Source organism: Urocitellus parryii, chromosome 11, assembly GCF_045843805.1.
Source record: "Urocitellus parryii isolate mUroPar1 chromosome 11, mUroPar1.hap1, whole genome shotgun sequence".
In the NCBI taxonomy this organism is placed as follows: domain Eukaryota; kingdom Metazoa; phylum Chordata; class Mammalia; order Rodentia; family Sciuridae; genus Urocitellus; species Urocitellus parryii.
Window position 1 is genome coordinate 116,540,153 of NC_135541.1, and position 19,495 is coordinate 116,559,647.

Sequence of the window (19,495 nt, forward strand, 5' to 3'; positions counted from 1 at the left end):
CAGTGTATACTCTGCATCCCACAGACTTTTAAGGTTTTCCTGAGGGTGGGTCGGTTGCCTTTCTCTATTGATTATAAAATAGATCTGCAGAATTGAGCAAAACATCCTTTGTTCTTTCTTGTGGCTAGACAGTCTTTTGTTGCTAGAAAGGATTAGTCTGAGGCAATTGGTGTTCTGGGATGGGTACTCTCAGGAATGGGCAACACGTATGTACTATAATGGAAAATCTTGAGTTTTGCAGTCATAAACATCAAAAGCTCCATCATGTATCTTTTTTTTTTTTTTGCTAAAAAAAATCAAGAAATTATTCTGTTAGTAGCTTGAAGCTGTTGTTATGCTTAGAATGTTATGCTCCCCGGAACACATATCTAGAGGGGAGTTAGATAATAAACAAATTGGGAGCTCCAGTGGTGCAGTTAGTGCACTACACTCAGACAAATAAATTAATTCATAACTTATACATATGTTATAAGAAAAATAATATAGGAGGGTGTGGTTTATGCCAAGGACACAATTCAGGTGGTCACAGAAGGCTTCTCTTTGGAGGTGGCAATGGAGATGAAAACCTTGTATGAACAACAAGGTAGAGACAGACCATAAACGAAGTCAAGCCATTTTAATGAAAAACTGTTTTTGCAAAAGACCAGATAGTAAGTGCTTTAAGATTTACAGTTCATGTTGTGTCTGTCTTAACCATTCAGCTCTGACATTGTAGTGCAAAAGCAGCCATAACCAATATATAAAGCTGTGTACCCAAAACAAAACAAAACTTTATTCACCTAAACAGGCAGGGGTCAGGGCATGCCATTTGGCCTATAGGTCATGATTGGCCATCCCCTGGTTTAGGGGAAAGCATGGGAGGTAGAGGGAGTGGCACATTGAGAGGCCAAACCTGGGTTACGCTTTGTGTTGGTGGAGCAGAGGGAAGGTATATGGCTGGAGGGTAGTGGGTGAAAATGGCAGTGATAGAGTGTGAAACTGAATGTGAATGTACAGGCCAGGCCAGGCAGGGCTTTGTAGACATGGAAAAATATTGAGATTTTATTTTGAGTTCAAGGAAAGCCACCAGAATGATCCAATCAGGGGACAATGATACAGTCTGATATACATTCATGAAAGCTGTTTGCTGAGTAGTGACTGTTTGGAGGAGAGTAAAAGGAAGAGCAAGGAGATCTCTCCGGAAGGGGTTACATTAATCCAAGAAGAATATGGTAATGAAGAGAGGGAGAATTGTAGGGGTAACATTTGAGTCTGTCTCTCCGTCGCTTGCTAACTACATATGAACTTCAAGCTTCATTTCTTTCATAGGTTAGGCATGGATAAAATTCCCATTTTATAAAATAAGGCTTACAGTCTTCATTCTTCTCTTCCATATTTTAGTAGTGAACAGGTATGTGCAATAGTACAGTACTTGGTCATTGATCACATTGGGACACACAGGTATTTTGTTTTAAGCGTTTATTGATTTGAGCATGGTGGTGCATGCCTTTAATACTAGTAACTCGGGAGGCTGAGGCAGGAGGATCACAAGTTCTAGGCCAACCTCAGCAGCATAGCAAGACCATGCATCAAAAAAAAAAGGGTGGGGTGGGGTGAGGTGGGGTGGGGATGTAACACAGTGGCAAAGTGCCCCTGCAGTTTAATCCCTAGTATCAAAAAATTAAAAATAAATAAAAATAAACCTTTATTGATTTGTCTGATTAAATGCCCTCCACAAGAAGAACCTAATAATTTCACTTTTATTTTTTCTCATTTTTATTTTAGTATGATAAATTGCCATTTTGAAGTCTTCTCTGTACTGACAGGGTAAAAATCGCCTGGGAGAAGTTGTCTTTAGGTTTGGGAAGAATCACCTAATCATTACTTTTGAAAACACATTGAGAGTTTCATCTGTGGTCTGAAGATTTTGATGGCCTGACAAGACTTTTCAGCACATGGCCTGTGTAAATATGCAGCACCAGAAGATTTCTGAGGAGGATAAGGTTGTCAAAATAACTGAGGTCATCTACCATCAACTGGTAAGATAGAGTGAAAGATCCCCTTTCACCCTCCCTCCCTCTCTGAAGGGATAATTGACATGGCTGGAGTAGGATGGATGAGTCCCGAATCCGACTTCCCTTCTTCCTCTTGCTCAGTCTTCTTCATGACTTTGCATTTGTCATTTCAAAACCATTTTAAAATGAAAACCTAAAGTCATCCCAATTTTTCCCGCTGAATTATTTAGCCTCCCCGGGGAAACACATTTTTAGCTAACTTTTGATTATCCATCTTTATTATGCAGTGTAGTATTTTGGAAAATAGGTTAATTTTAAATCAGCCACACGAACTAGCTATCTGCATGATACTGGATAGGGTCCTTTAAAATCTGTAAGGCTTGGTGACCTCATTTATAAAATGAGACTTTTGTGCTAGATCATCCCCATGTCTCATGCCCAGCGATTTCACATAAGGGCCAAACTGCCTATCTGTACCCAGAAATCTGGAGGTCAAGAGAGATAAAGAAAGCAAAAGCAGAACTTTGGTAAGGCAAAGGAAGAGAAGCAGTTCTTTTGTAGAGGAGACTCTAGAGTTTTGTTTTGAAGTCATGTTATTTTCAGGTTACTTTTTAAAACATTGCCTGGTTGAAAAAAAATTATGAACTCTTGGTCAACAAATTTTTAACCCATAATTATAACTGTCTGTCTTGATTCTATAGGCCTCAGTCTCAGTGTGCACATTTCATTGGAAGCAAGTCCTAGGAGAAAACACCTGAAAAGTTTTAAAATAATACCTTACAACAACAGACTCACAGATGTGATACTTAACTATCATAAAGATCCACTTTCTTCTCTCATCACTATGTGGCATGCCTGTAAATAATCCAAACCCACTGAACTTTATGGCAGAAAATGATTGAAAGTAATTAGGAATAATTTTTTAAGGGAATGAGAATACAGTTATTAGAAGAGAGATTTGGGGTTAATGCACTGAAGGAAAAAGATTAACTCCCAAGTTGTATTCATTACCCAGAAAAAAGTCATTGGGCCGTTTTTGTGCATGGTGGGAATTTCACATGCAGAACTGGGCATATTACAATCTAGCAATACATCACCATTTTGCATTTAACTGAAATTGATGTTCATATTTAATCTGTTTCACATGAGAATGAATAAAAATGGATTATTTAAAAAGTTAAAAGCTATAATTTTCTACAAATATTTATGTAGACATTATGTACTGAAGAAAAATTAGATTGTAATCCAAATATCAAAACTTGTGAATGACTAAATAAATATTAGACATATATATGAAGGAATATTTTGTATGCTTTAAATATGCTTATAAAATGTCCATAATATTATGGAAAAAACTCAGACTATTCAAAGGGGAAAAATCAAAATGGGACTTTTTACATAAAATATGATTTTGATAATTAAGAAAACAATTACTACAGGAAATGTACTTACTATACTGTTCTGTTAATTGGATTTTGAATCATTCCTATATATTTCCTTATACATTTTTTAATATTATCCTAATTTTTCCAGTATAAAATTCCATTCTTCTGGCTTTCTCAGACCATAGATACAAGATTCAGTCTTACCAGATATCTTAGTAACCTCATTTTATGATTTTTATTCTTTCCTTATTAGTTGAGAACTTTCACCTTTTTGCTTAAAGGAAGCACATTATGGCTTCTTTGGGGCATATTTGAATTATTATAATCACTATCCTTAAACTTTGGGACCATTATCAACTAAAATAAGGATTACTTGAACAAAGCACAGCAATACCACAAAAGTTGATCTGACAACTTAAGTGGCTACTAAGTAATTAATGGGTGGATAGTGTATACAGCATGGATACACTGGACTCAAGTCCCATGTGAAACAGAGAAGGATGGCACAGACTTCATCAAGTTACTTGGAGCTGTGTGAAATTTAAAACGTATGAACTATTTATTGTGGAATTTTCTGTTTAATATTTCCAGGTTGTGATTGACTCCAGGTAACTCACTCACTTTGGTTCAGGTTCCAGTTATCTCATTATTGGCAAAATAATTGAAAAATGGAAACATATTCTGAATGTACTATGGGGTGTCTGTTTGTGGCTAAGTTATGCTTCCACTGGGGTTCAGATTTGTTAAGGTCAGAGGCCCATAGAAATGCATTTGCAAAAAATAATTTGTATGTGAAAGAATTTCTGTAAAGGATTCCTACAGGGAAGGAATGAATTAGAGAAAGACAACTTATCTTTTGTTTGAAATTGTGACATCAAGAAGAGAGGCTTTGGGACAAACTGGTTTCATGTTAGATATAACACATGGGTCTCTGTTCCTACATAATATAACAAAGAGCCATTAGGCTTGGGCGAGATTTTCTACTCTTGAGAAAACTACCAAGGCATAGTAGAAGTCAACATTGTTAAAATTCCTAGAAATAAGTGATCCCAAAGAAGACTAAATGAAGCAATACAAAGATATGGGGGGAGGGGTGTCTTGAAAAGAATTGACTATTCCTGAATGAGAATAGTCAATTTTACCCAAATATACATAATTGATTTTTCCGGAAGTGCATAATTTAGTTGAAGAAGAATAATATGCTCACCCAGGATGCTATAACAAGTGGAAATCCATATGTTTAAAAATATAAACCTGTACCTAAACATAGCTTATTCAAATATAATATAAAACCTAAAATTTTTTAGTAAAAAAATCTTCCTGAACTGAAGTTTGTCAGATTTCAGACATAATAACAAAAACAAATAGACAAGAAAAAAATGATAAATTGAACTTCATCAGAATTGCAAACTTTCGCTTCATTAAAGCAAGTATAAAGAGAATAAAAAAAAACAAGGAGGATACCGTAATAAAATATTTTTAAATAACATCTGACAATAGACTTACATACAAATCTATTTTAAAATCTCCAAATTCAAAAGTAGAAAAACAAACGATTAAGTTAAAAATGAACAGATATTTCACTAAAGAGATCCTCTGCCCTAACAACATCAGACAAAGCCAGCTAACCCATATTTGATCAGATGTCAAGTCTCACAACATAATACAAAATATCCATATTTCAATGAAGAATCCTAGAACAGGAAGATCTCAAAGTGAATGAAAAGATAATCAATAAATTCTGATAGTGAGATTACACAAATGTTAAATTATCTGATAAAGGTTTTAAACTAGTCATCATAAAAATATCCATGAGTGATTATGAACATGTTTGAAGTAAATGGAGGAACAAGAAGCCTCAGCAGAGACATAGAAAGTTTCAGGCACAAAACGGAAGATAAAAGGCAGAGCCAAATGGAAATTTTAGAACTGGAAAAACTTCAATGTATGGGACCAACACTAGAATAAAGGAGACAAAGGAAAAAATCAGTGAATTGGAAAATAGAAATTATCCAATATGCACAACAGAGAAAATAGACTAAACATGATGAGTTGAACCTCAGGGACCCGGGGAACTGTCACAAAAGAGCTACCATTGTGTAACTGGACCCCATAACCAAAGAAGAGAGAGGACAGGGGTCAAAAGTATTAGAAGAATTAATGGTTGAAAACTCCTCAAAGTTGTCCAGAGACATAAACGTACATATTCAAGGGGCTGAAATGATCCAAAAGAATATACACAGAAAGTTATATCCAGACTCATTATCATCAAACTTTTGAAAACCATAAACAAAGGGAAAGCATTGCAAGCAGAAACAAGTTACTCATTGATGTATACAAATACTATAAATCATCACCACTTTATGGAATCATTGTGAGAATTAAAAAGCAATGAATTTGTTGATCCTGCATTCTTTGCCCATGTATGTTGGTTGAAGAATTTTTTTTAATTTACTATATTTGATTGCAATTCAAAAACTTTTGCCCACCAAATATTCATATTGAGTAACCTAACACACAACACTATGCAGTTTATATTGATACCTTATAAATTGAGTATTCCACCCAGGAACATAGAATGTTTCTCAATTTGTTTAAAACATCTTGATTTCTCATATTAGTGTTAATGTTTATATCAGCATTATAGATTCCATCATTTTGGTATTTTTGCAAATACTGCCTTTTTAAGAAAAAAACTCAGCTTTCAATTTTTTATCATTGGAATGCAGGAAAGCAATTGACTTTTTTTTGTATCACTGCCATTCTCAACTATTCATTCGAGAAGTGTTGCTGTAGATTCTTTGGGGTTTACCAAATAGACAATCTTGTCACTTGTGAATAAAGACAACATTATTTTTTATTGCCAATCTGTATATCTGTTATTTTTTCCTTATTTTTTGCACAATCTAGGACTTAATTGAATATGAGTGCTAAGTGACATCTTTGCCTTGTTCTTGATCTTAGGAGGAAACCGTATAATTTCTCACCATGATATTAGGTGTTAGGATTTTAAAATATTGAAAATATTCTTTATCAAGTTGTGGAAGTTCTTTCCTATTTCTAATTTGCTGAGAATGTTACTTTCCAAAGTCAGATATGGATATTGGGTCTTGTTGGTGTTTTTCCTGTATCAATGGATGTTGGTCATATGATTTTTCTTTATTAGCTTGTTATTTTAATAAATTACTTTTGCTTAATTTCAAATCTTGAATTGATCTGGAATGTCTGAATTAACTGACAGTTGTTTGTGGGACACACACTTGGATTTGATTTGCTCATATTTTGTTGATGTTTTTGATTAATGTTCATGAGATATGGTGGTCTTGTTTTTTAATGACTGTCAGGATTTGGTTTTAAGGAATCTAGACCTCATGGAATCACATAGGAAGGGTTCTCTCTGCTTGTACTTTCTAGAAAAGATTGTGGAGAACTGATATTTTTTCTTCAGTAATGATTTAGCAGGATTTATCAGTGAAAGCATCTTATTTCTCATATTATATATATATATATATATATATATATATATATCTGCTATGTATATATTATACAAAAACTATATGTTTATATATGAAATATATGTTTATATATGTTATATATATTATACAAGAAATATCTATAATATATCTATATTATATATAAAAGATATATGCTTATATATCTATATTATATATAAAAGATATATGTTTTTATATCTTATATCATATATATATATATATATATATATATATATATTATTGAACTTATCTATTTCTCCTTGGATGAATGGTAGTACTTTGTGTTTTTCATGGAATTAATCTAATTCATCTAAGTGACCAGATTTCTGGGCATGGAATTTTTCATATTACATCAAAATTTTTTAATATTATGAGAGGGGACCTCTCTTTAATTTATGGCATTTTAATTTATTTCTTTTTTATTCTTCTTTTTGGTTAACCTGTTTAGATATTTATTAATTTTATTGATCTTTTCAAAGAATCAGCTTTTAATTGTTGATTTTCTCTGTTGTTTCCTTTTAAATTTTATTTATTTGTGCTCTAATATTTATTTATTTTTCTTCTGCTTGCTTTAGACTTAATTTGTTCTTCTTTCTTTTGTTTCCTAAGACAAGGATTAGATTAATAAAGCTAGATTTGTTTTTTCCTAATTATGCCATTAAGGTTGTAAGTTTTATTTCAATTACTGTTTTCTCTGCATTCCAAAATTCTGATAAGCTATATTTCCATTTTCATTCAGTTCAAATAAATTTAAAAAATTCTTTGTGGATATATTTTTTTTAACCCACGGATTATTTGTAAATTTACAAATATTTGGGGATTTTTCAGCTATCTTTGTGTTATTTATTTCTGGTTTAATTATGGTCAGAGAACACACAATATGTGATTTCTGGTCTCTTAGATGTGTTAATGTATGTTTGTGTCTCAGAAAGATTATCTTGGTGAATGTGCCACTCAAACTTGAGAATAATGTTTATTTCCCTGTTATTGGATGGATTAGTCTACAAACGTCAATTAGATAAAGTGATTGACGGTTCTGTTCACTTCCTCTACATGTCACTGACATTCTGCCCGCTTAATCTATCATTTACTGATGCAGAGGCATTGAAGTGTTCAACTGTAATGGATTTGTCTCTTGATCCTTTCAGCTCTGACAGTTTTGCTTCATATATTTTGATGATCCTTTGTTAGGTATATGCACATTTAATAATTTTTATCTTCTTAATGAATTGCTACCTTTATCATTATGTAATACCCTTCTTTATCCTTTATAATCTTAGATCTGAATTCTACTTTGTTTAAAATTTATATGGTTGCTACAACTTTCTTTTGTATTACTGTTAATGTGGTATGTCTTTCTCCATCTCTTTACTTTTAAGCTGTCTAAATGAGTTTCTATTCAGATAGAATATGTAAACAATTGGTGGGTGAGTCCCAATTTTTATTCACTCTGCTAATCTGTCTGTTAATTGGTATGTTTAGACCCATCATTTTTAAAGTGAATTGATATACTTGGGTTCATATCTACCACATTTTAACTGTTTTCTATTCATTGCATTTTCCGTCTTCTTTTCTGTGTGTGTGTTTTGTGACTTTTAAAGCATTTTATATACTTAAATTTTTCACTTCTTTTAACATACTTTTTTCCTTATTTTAAAAACTATTAGTGGTTACCCTGGAATTTTGAATACACACTTTAAATTAATCCAAGTCCGCTTTCAAAAGACACTGTTCTGCTTCAGATATAGTGCATACATATTCTCATAGATTCTTCCTTCCTCTTCCTTTTGATATTGCAATTATGCATTTCACTGACCAAGTATATGCTACTATTATTGTTTTAAAAACAATTATCTTTTAGACTAGTTAATAATAAGAAATAAAAGTTTTTATTTATGTCTACTTATTTTTTCTCTATTTCTTTATGTTGATTCAAGCTTCTGACCCATATAATTTTTCTTCTTCATGAATAAGCTCTTTTAACATTTCTTCAATGGCAGGTCTGTTGGCAATAAATTCCTTCATAAATTCCTTTATGGTTGGTTTGATTCTTTTTTTTTTTTTTTTTTTAGGAGAAAGCATTTTCTTTTCACATTTGAAGAATAACTTTGCTCTATAGGAATTCTTGGTGGGTAGATTTTTTCTTTGAACACTTTAAACATTTCACTCCACCTTCTTCTTTATTACCTAACAAGAAGTCTGTTTTAATTCTTATCTCTGCTTATCTCCAGGTAAAGTGATTTTTGTGTGTGTGTGTGTGTGTGTGTGTGTGTATTTTGTAAATTTTCTCTTTTGTTCTCTGTACTTGGAATACAATAAACCTAAGTTTGGTTTGGGTTTTCTTCGTTGTTGTTTTGTTTTTGTTAGATGGGGACATTTATCCTATTTTTTCCTAAGATTCCTGGATTGGTGGTTTCACGTCAGTCGTTAATCTTTGAAATTTCTTGGTCGTTATTCCTCAAACATCTCCTGCTCCGTTCTCCTGTTCTTTATTCCTGTTTTTCTGATTTCACGTGTGCTGTACCTTTTGATAGTGTCCCCTACTTTTTCTTTTTCTTTTTTCTATTTTTGATGTTGTTCTGGGTTTTTCCTTTCATTTTTTTTCCCTCTGTTTTCCTTTTTGCTTTCAGTTTTGGTGAGTTCCTGTTGAGAATGACTCCCTTCTTGGCCATGTTGAGCTTAATGATGAGTTCATGGAAAGCTCTGTTTATTTCTGTTACTTTGGTTCGGATTTCTAGCGTTTCTTCTTATTTCTTAGCCTTCCTATCTTGCTATGGAGATTATCTATCCATTTTTATAAGTTGTCTACATTTTACTTCAGAGCCCTTAGCCTATATTTAAAATTCAAATGTTACTAAATTTCCCCGACTGATAATTTCAACATCTGTGATATAACCGAAGCTGTTTTTATGCTTGTTTTGTCTTCTGAGACTCTCCTTTTCTTTGCTTTTTTTCCTTACAATTTTTTTGTTAAAAGCCATACATGTTGTCTTAATGTAAAGTAACATAAATAGGCCTTTCGTATGACAATTTATGTTAATATGGTCAGAGACTTCAAAAACCCAGGGTGTCCTTGTTTTTGTCTCCCCTCTTGACTTGGGGTCTCCCTAAGTACCCTTCTCCAGAGTGTGTGCGTCACACCACCTTCCAGGCTGGGATATCATACTGGAAGGAATGGGAGGAGGGAGTGTTCTGCCATCTTCCTCCTATATCTCAGTCTTCCTGTTGGCCAGTGTCTCAGGCTGTGACCTTCATGCATATTTCTCTAGTAGGATAGTTATTTTCTCCAGGTCATTCCTCTTTTTCTTGCCTGCATGATTCCTCATTTATTTATTTGATGTCCTAGTCCTTGTTGACTATCTCTTCCCCCCACCCCAGTCTCTAGATGAGATGGGAAGGCTGGAGATGACTGGGTGTAGGAGAAATTTCCTTCGCCTGGGCTAAGATAAGGTTCTAGCAAAGTTATTTTCTAGAAAGGTGGGACTTTGTTGGAGAAGAATCTGGTTATATTTGACACTGATTAATTTTTCCTCCCTGCTGCAAGAACCCTGAGGAGATCCTTCCTGAATCTTTACCATTGTGAACTTGTGGGGTTCTTGGATGTAAGACCCATGAAACTGTGGCAGTTCCAATAAAACTGCAGCCTCAAGCTAGTCCACACCTTGCTTCAGACAGTGTCTTCCTGAGTGACCAGGCTGGCCTCAAAATTGTGATCCTCCCATTTCAGCCTCCTAAGTTGCTAAAACTTTTAGCTTTTCTGTGTTTAAGGATGGGATGTTAACTTCTAGTTCTTTCTCCACTGATTAAATCTTCAAAATAATTTATAGTGAATACTACTTACAGCATCTATTCATTTATACTGGATTAGAAATAAGAAAGTTACCTAAAATTGTTCAGTAGGAGAAAGTCTCAGATCTAACTTGTTCTGTGGTATAGGCATACTAAATCAAAGAGTTGCAAAACAAGGGAAATAAGAAGAATATTTCAGTATGCTCTCCTTCCACCCTTCCATCCCATGTCATATTTTATTCTCATCCTAAAAGACTTTCCTCTACTTTCCACCTCCCATGTTTCAAGTTAAACTTCAATCACTCGATTGCTCCAACTTCTTTGAATAAAGAAAGAATATTAAGGACCTAGAAATGTAAACATGGAAAATTTTGACCTTTAAGTTCCCAAAGGTATAGGATAAAAAGATTTGCATGCATACTTGGAGAGCATGCTTTCTAAAGTTGAAAACTAGACAAATCTGGTTTAGAGCTGGTTTAGGTCAAAAGGAACAACCTTGCAGTGAAATTAGCAATGAAACACTGATCAATCTTGTCTGAGCAATGCAGGGTTCTTCCTGAGAATTTAGAATCAAAATGATAGATGTCCTTTTTGTTCCTCTTTGATGAGGCTGATTGACAGCAGTCATGTGGGAGCTCATTGAGCATCCAGAAATGGTATAGCATTTCTCCCACCCATGCAGACAGTTTCTTATAAAAGATCAAAGACAACCATTAGTCCTCTAGAGTAGGAGAAGAAGCTATAGAAGAAGAAAATACATATAGGCAAATAAGAATCAGATGGAAAAGGGAACCTTTATACTTAGGCCCTCTGGGACACTATGGAATCAGCTAGAGAAGTCCCCTCTCCCCAGCCACAATAGTGGAACAACACAGCCTGAATCAGGACATGACTTTGTTATTTTTAAGGAAAGCAAGACTACAGAAAAGGATGGAAGTATATTGGAGATAAAGCTCAGTTGCTACATAGTAAATAAAAGGAACATCTTTCAAGCAAAGAAAAACAGTAGAAGAGGGTGGATTGAGGGTGACTATCTAGGTTTAAATAGGAATTCCGACCATCTTCAGCTGTTGAACTTTGACTACCTACGACTTATAGATGTCTCATAGATACAGGTTTATGGTTTATGGGAAGGAGGTTTTCAGCAGAGATGTTGGAAGGGCATTGGACACATTCAGACCTCACACCATCGGGCAATCAGGAAGTGAGGTGCTCATGTTATCTAAAATTTCAGGTGTCTTCTGCAGAAATAAGTCTACAGCATAAGTTTCAAGAAGGTCTTCTTCCAAAGAGAAGTTATGGACCACCACGGAGACCTCAAATATCTCTACTATGTCATCTCGCCCTCTAATGCTAGTGGGGTTTGGTTTGTGATTGAGAAGAGGTAGGCTGGGGGGGGGGGAGGAGACTGGCTGAGAACTTGAATTTAATTTCTTTTATTTATAATTCACATACATCAGTTGAAACAAATCTTTCTTCCTTCTATGGTCCCATTACTTCTTTAGAGCTCCAGTTTAGCACTCATCAATCTGACAAAAATTAGCATAATCTATATATTCATCTCTCTCTGTGTCTGTCCAGTGGTTCAACAATGTGCACAATTCACCATTGTGTGCTCAGCTTCTAACACTAAACCTAACAACTCAGTGTCTACTGAACTCTCAAGTCTACTCCAATAAATGTTATGCTCAAGTTCGGGACCCCCAAAAGACCACCAGAGACCAAGATCCATGTAAGCAGCAAAGAGGTGTTTATTGTGAGCTAGCTCGGTCCTCTGGACGCACAAAGAAATTGGTGACGCTGAGAGGCCCTGAGCCCAGGGTTTGCAGCAGTTTTATACACTCTTGGGGAAGGCAGGGACCCCACATACATCATAGCATCTCTTAGCAAATCATCACACACCTCGGGAAAAATCAAACAACAACTCTTAACATTGATTAGCACATTCACTGGTGGGAACAAGTTAGGTAGGGGTGATTGATTAGTACAAGAGGGGTATTCATTTGAACTGATTGGTTTAAGCCATGAGGGGAGTACGTGCTGAACTACATGGTTTCCCAACATGTTATCAACCCCATAAACTATTGGGAGGGTCATCTGGCATCCCAGGTATTTTCCCTGTCTCATGCTGATTGGTGGTTGCTAGGGGGTTGCCATGGGTCCTCACCTAGCCTGAGTCAGGGACACCTGGTGCTGCAGATCTCTCCTGTTATTTGTAGATGAACAACTCAGCAGAGTGTGTATGTGCCTAGGAGTGCTCTGTGGGTTTTTTCAAGGACAAGGGTCCTTGGACAGCCTTTGCTCTGAAGTAGAGGCTGGTTTCTCAAAAATGGAGTCACATCAGTTTCTCATAAAGACCATGTGTGCTTGTGAGACTCTAACTGCTTTTCTAAGCTTTGCTTTGATAATGGAGAAGGTGGAAACTCATGCTCCTACAATTGTAGCTGGTTCTGCATGAATTAGACTTCACAGCCTGAGCAGTGCTAGAGATGTTCCTCATCCACTTAGGTCTCCATGGGCTAGACTGAGGATCCTGGTTTCCTCTCTGTGGGAAAAGTCTCAGGATGAGATTTCTGTTTAATCTGGGAAGTTTGGATTTTTTTTTTAACCCTTGATTATTTACATCACTATTCCCACGGTGAGTTGCCCTTGGGTGATAATATATTCTGCAAATTTGAATTTGCAAAGTGCAAATTCAAATTCAGCCTTCGTTCTTTATTTTATCTTATTATCTGTATAATGGAGAACCTCATCCCTGCCTTTCTCAGGTGTCTTGGGCAAGGAACCACAGATAGTATGGAGAAGTATTTGCTCCCATAAGTGAAACTGGTCAGGAATAGAGACCAGACTGATTCCAAGAAAGGGGGGAAATTCCTCTCAGTTATTTGAATCAAATAACTGTGAACCAAATATTCTGTGAACGGCTAAAACTATTCCACAGATGAGAAAAAAGTTTTGTGGCTAGTATCTTCATGGGGTGAGAAAAAGTATCAAAAGCATTTGATTCTACAATGTCTGACTGTTATCAGTTCAAACAAGGTATCTGAAAAACACAAGTGATAAATGCTCTAATAGTCCACGGTAATAAAATGTTCTGAGTGATATCTGTCAGGAACCGCACAGCCCAGGACCCCAGGAGACAGCCCTGCACAAAGATCAAGACAGTCCTATTGTTCAGGTAACAGGTATTTATTTCACTGAACTCCAGCATGCAAAGCCCATTCTCAGCTTGATGAGATTTTGCTTTATATAGATTGGGAAAAAATATCCCAAGGCTTACATCTTTGTCATTAAATATTAAGCATACTTTGTCAATTTTCTATCGCATTGCATTATAGTGAGTTCTGCCTAGTTCTATCTATCCCCCCTGAAAGATTGGGAACTCCTCTATTCAGGGGACAGTGCAGGGTTTATTTTAACATTTTCCGTGTCTAGCGCAGCATGTGGCATATAGTAAAGCTTGCCTGAATGTTTATTGAATGATGGTTAAACTCTCTAATTGAGGTTCTTTGCTTTTAATTATTCAGGTTTTCTTTTCTTTCCCAGTTAACGACTTCTCTTTGTTACTTTTAGCCACCTATTATGTTCTTAGAGAACCTGGGGTACGGTTTGATTTTTTTTTCCATTGTCTCTGTTAATTCTAAGAGAGGAGGGTCTGGCAGCTTAGTTGTGCTCTGGAGTGCAGGACACTTTTGTCCTGTAGGTCTCTGTATGTTTTGAAGGCTTTTCTGATGAATGGAAGTGAAAGGTGTGTCCCGGTCTGTCTCAGGGTCTGAAGTTCAATGGAGCCACTAACATGACAGGCAGCAAGTCCTTTCTTTTTGCTGGGTGCTCATCTTCACCTTCAATCACAAACCTACATAATACCCTTTGATCAATCTGTACTCCAGGCTCTCTCTGATCTTATTCAGCTTCAGTTTAAGTTCATTACATTCCAATCTTTCCTGCGAGTCTCATGGTTTGTAGTCTGTAGCTCCGCAGGACACAGCGACTTAGTGTCTCAGTGGAGCTAAGTAAGGATAACAAGGATGTCAAGAATCCAGAGAGAGGCCTCATAATCTGAATCTTAGTTTTCCAGAGTCTTAGGTGATTCTCACTCTCTAAAAGTGTAAAAAAAAATCCTCATGAAGCCTTCACAGTCTGCCCCCAGACTACCTTCCTGGTCACACCAATTTCCATTTCCTCTTCTCACGCCCTGGAGTCAAAGCACAGAGTCATTTTTCACTCCTTGAACACTGCTCTTACTTTCCTACCTGAGGCTGTATTGTTTCTTCTCTTTGGAAGTCTTTTCTGGCAACTTCAGATAATCCTCAGCCAATCTCTTATCAGTGTTTTAAAACCAGTTCAGACCAAAGGTAACCTCCTCTCCCAACACGTCCTGGTATCTCCAACAGTCTTATTCTCCACCCCCGCCCCAACCCCTCTTCCTTTCTTTCTTTCCTCCCAAACCAATCACTCTCTTAGTTGTCTTTTAATCTTTTGTGTATGTCATTTAAAACAAAGTATTGAAATCATGCTTTTAAACGAGTGTCTTTGCCACTGGACTTTAAGCTTCTTAGAGCCAAACAATAGGGCCTTTTCCTCGTTATTTCCCCAGGACGCAGAGCACAGCCTTGTCCATGATATGCTTTCTGAAATAATGGCAGCTGAGCTGACTCTGAAGGATCTTGGAATGTGCCCTCAGAAGGCCATCATCACGGGTGAAGAGATATGGATTGGCTAGAATCTCTAATTAAACTGTCCCTCGTCACTGGCTTTAATAAGCCATGCTAGAATCTGAGAGGAATGAAAGCAGCTAGGACGGGAAATCTATTTACACTAGGCTTGGCTGCCCGCAGTCTGGCTGGGCACAATTCAGGAGCCACTTGTCAAAAGAAACGAACTTTATTTTTAGAACCACGCAGGCCAAACAAAACAGCTCCTCAGGAAAAACCCTCAGAGCCCAACTGCCACCACCGGCTTCCCACAAGCCTCTCACACCAACACACAAGCCTCTCCCACTCCCACAATCCTCCTGCTCTTGAGGCCGATTGGCTGGGTCGCGTGGGCGGAGCCAAAGAAGTCCCCCAATGAGCAGCTCCGTGGTCTGAATGGCAGGAAAACAGCCCAATGAGTATCACCGAAGAGGAGCCAATCAGCTAGATGTTGCTGGGGCCGCTGTGAGCCAATCATCAGCTAGCAGTCTGAAAGGGCAGGGAAACAGCTCAATGAGCATCTCCAATGAGCATCATCACAGAGGAGCCAATCAGCTAGATGTTGCTGGGGCCGTTGTGAGCCAATCATCAGCCGGCAGCTGGAAGTTTGCTGGCAGCTGGAAGTTTGCTGGGGCTCCTTCGGCTGTGGCTCTCAACACTTGGCCATCCTGAGGCCACCCTCCCTGCCTGCCCTGTGACTTACTCCTTGATATGTCATGTCTGAATGGGTTCCAGTTTGAGAAATCCTATGAGCTTAAGAAGAAAGGAAAAGACGGTAGGAAACAATTTAAAGTGGGTCTGGGTTCTGTTCTATTGCCTCTGTTAGGTGGAGATTCACAAGGAGCCCAAAAGTTCAAGATCCTCAGCCCTCCTCCTTCCTGACCTTTCCTTCAGTTGGATCTTATCTTTATTTATGTATTTATCCACAGCAGGTCCATGCTTTATTCAGGGGCTTTATTTAAATGCTTCCAAATTTCCACTTGCACGATGCTGCTGTTTTTCTTGATTCCTGCTTGAGGAGCAGGTCCCTAGAGGTCAAGTGTATGTGACACTAACCCTCATGTTCCTACCTAGGGTGGATGTCAAGAGCCTCAGGAGACCCCTTCATAGATTGTCAGGAGTGTTTCCTGCAGATAGCCCTGTACAGAGCATCCCTAACCTCTTTGTTCCTCAGGGTGTAGACCACGGGGTTCAGGAGAGGGGTGATGACAGTGTAGGTCACAGAGATCAGCTGATCCTCATCCCTGGTGTTCTCTGACTTGGGCTTGAGGTAGGCGATGGAGGCACAGCCATAGTGGACGATGACCACTGTAAGGTGGGAGGCACAGGTGGCGAAGGCCTTCTTCCGGCCCTCAGCTGAAGCGATCTTTAGGATGGTGGAAATGATGAGGACGTAGGAGATGAAGATCAGGCCCATAGGTACAACTAGCACCAGCACACTGATGATTAAAGTCAGGATCTCATTGACAGTGATGTCAATGCAGGAGAGCTTCATCACGGGCCGGATGTCACAGAAGAAGTGGGCCACCTTGGTGGCACAGAAGGGCAGTCTGAACACAGCTGACACCTGTGTCACTGCTACAATTAGGCCAATACTGAAGGCCCCCCCCCACCAGCTGGAAGCACACCCTCTTGTTCATGATAATTGTGTATCTCAGGGGATTGCAGATGGCCACATAGCGGTCATACCCCATAGCCGTGAGCAGGAAGCAGTTAGTGATCCCAAAAGTTACAAAAAAGAACATCTGTGTGGCACAACCTGCCAACGATATGGACTGGCTCATACCCACAAGACTGGATAGCATCCTTGGGAGAATGACCAATGTGTAGACGGTCTCTGAAGTGGATAGCATGCTTAGGAAGAAGTACATGGGTGTGTGAAGATGACGGTCAATCCGGATGATGGTCACAATGATGACATTGCCTGCTAGCGTGAAGATGTAGAGTTTAAGGAACACCACAAAAAGGGTCATCTGGTGCTCATGGAAACTGGAGAAACCTTGGAAAGTAAACTCAGTGATGATAGTGTAGTTTTCTCCCTTCATTAAGTCGTCACAAAATCTGAAGTGTGGAAGAATAAAAGTTCTATAGTTTCAGGAGTTTATGCACCTTTCTGAAATTGATTGAATTGAGTTCTCAGCTATAAATCTGGGGACACATTTCATAGTGGATTCAAGTTAATCCCTGAATTTACTGAACATATATTTTTTTTTCTGCTCTATGGTCATCTGTTTTGATTTCCTACACATTTGAGAATTGGGTGATCTCTTTTCTCAAGGCATAGAAGTGCACATTCCTACTTCTCTCCTTCTCTTCCTCCCTCACATGTGGAAGGCCTTCCTCCTTTTCTCCACTTACATAATTCTTCTCCATTCTTCATAGATCAGTGCAAATTTCCAGTCCTCCCTAAAATCATTTGATACTCAGATGTTCTCATGTTTACTGGGATTATTTTATACCCCATCCTTGCAGTGTCTTCTCACACAAAAAGAGACTTTATAATACCTCTTACATCTTTTCACATCACACTAACTCAGGATTATGCATGAATTAGATGCTTGGAAACGATCATTTGGGGATGGACCACAGAGTTTTTTTCTTTTGAGACTATGAGTCATCCCTCTTGCACATCCATATCCTTTAGGAAGTAGAGGCAAAGAAAATGCAGAAAGGCTCGTCTTGTTTTTAAGAAGAAAAAGACAAAACTTAACCAATCACCAACCTCTCCCAACTGCTGTCTGAATGATGGAAGTCTGCTGACAGTTCACAGCCCTGATTCACGTATGTTATAAACTATGCTACATCTTTACCTTCTCCAAAATGGAAAGCAAATTTACAGCCAATACAACTTTGAGAGTAGACATACACCTACTCTGCAGAGGTAAACAATTGTTATCAGGAAAGATGCAGCAAATTCAAGTATCCCTTACCTAAAGTAAAAGCAGTTTCTGAATATATAAAAAAATAGAGCTACAATAAGAATACATCACTTTGTTGAAAGATAGGGTTTAGTGCCATTTATGTAATACTTCACATTTTTGTCTCCTTAAACAGCAACCTCCTGTAGGGTATTTAAATTATATTCTGATTTGCTTATGCATATTCAGAAAGCGACTTTTTACATCAAGTAAATCACATCAGTGATGAAGGTTAGGAGGCACGGAGACTTTCTTCAAGTTTATAAAAATCTATTTAACAGGATTTGATGACCAGCTGTTTATCATTTACACTAAGAATATTAAAAGAGAGTAAAGCTGCAGTAGGAAATATTTTCCAAAAGAGAAAAATCACTTGACACCAAAATATATGGGCTCACGACATTTTATCGTCTGTGAGGCCTCTGAACAAAAATTGGGCAGTGGTCCAGCTGGGGGGTGGTCTGCCACCTTCTCAGTGATATCTGGAATGCTGGGGAGAGCTAGGACTGTTATGATGATCGTTATGGGGGCTACTGACAATCGGTAATGCTAAATGTCCTGCAATACATGCGATGGTCCTCCCAAGGAAGAATTATCCTATCCCAGACACCCCTAGAGTTCCTATCGAGAGATGCTTGGGTTAGAGGGTCATCTGCTCTGACTGAAGTCTGTCCTGAGGTAGAAGAATGGCTACCATGACATGATTAGCATCTTCTACCTTTGAAAGCCTCTGCTTCTTCAGAGGAAATCAAGGAAAGGAACACATCCCAAGTCAGCTCATGAATAACAAACTTTATTTTATCCCATTCTCTTAAGAGCACTTACATGACTCTGCTCAGTCCTGAAGCACAAAAGGAGGGCCGGCTGGCTGGAGGAGACCAAGGAGGAAAGATTGAAATGCAGGGCTCCCTCGGTCACAGTGCAAAGGCACCGGGAAGAGCCAGGTGAGCAGGAGGACTGTGAAGGGGGCTGAGCTGGGCAGGCAGGGGAGAAACACACTCTAATAGGAGTGTGGTCAGGCTTGGGAATCAGGCATTCTTGTGTGGAAAGGTCTTTGAAGCCAGGAAAGATGCTCTCTAAGGATCAGCATTTGGGCTTCTGGGAGTCACTCCCTGAAGACATGCTGAGACTCATCCTGGGGTTGGGAGGATGCAGGCAGCAGGTTCCTGGAGGCCTCATTATGTGTGAGGCTCCTTTACCCAATTGCCAGGTTCGTGTTTT

General features: G+C 37.9%; 1 protein-coding gene across 1 annotated transcript; it reads right to left on the reverse strand.

The window, feature by feature from the left end:
• Nucleotides 1–16,470: 16,470 nt before the first annotated feature.
• LOC113196202 (olfactory receptor 10J1-like) lies at nucleotides 16,471–17,428 on the reverse strand. The gene is given in 2 exon segments (XM_026407965.2): nucleotides 16,471–16,965; nucleotides 16,967–17,428. Coding segments are annotated over 2 exon segments (930 nt in total). The 5' UTR covers nucleotides 17,402–17,428.
• Between the last annotated feature and the right edge of the window lie 2,067 nt (nucleotides 17,429–19,495).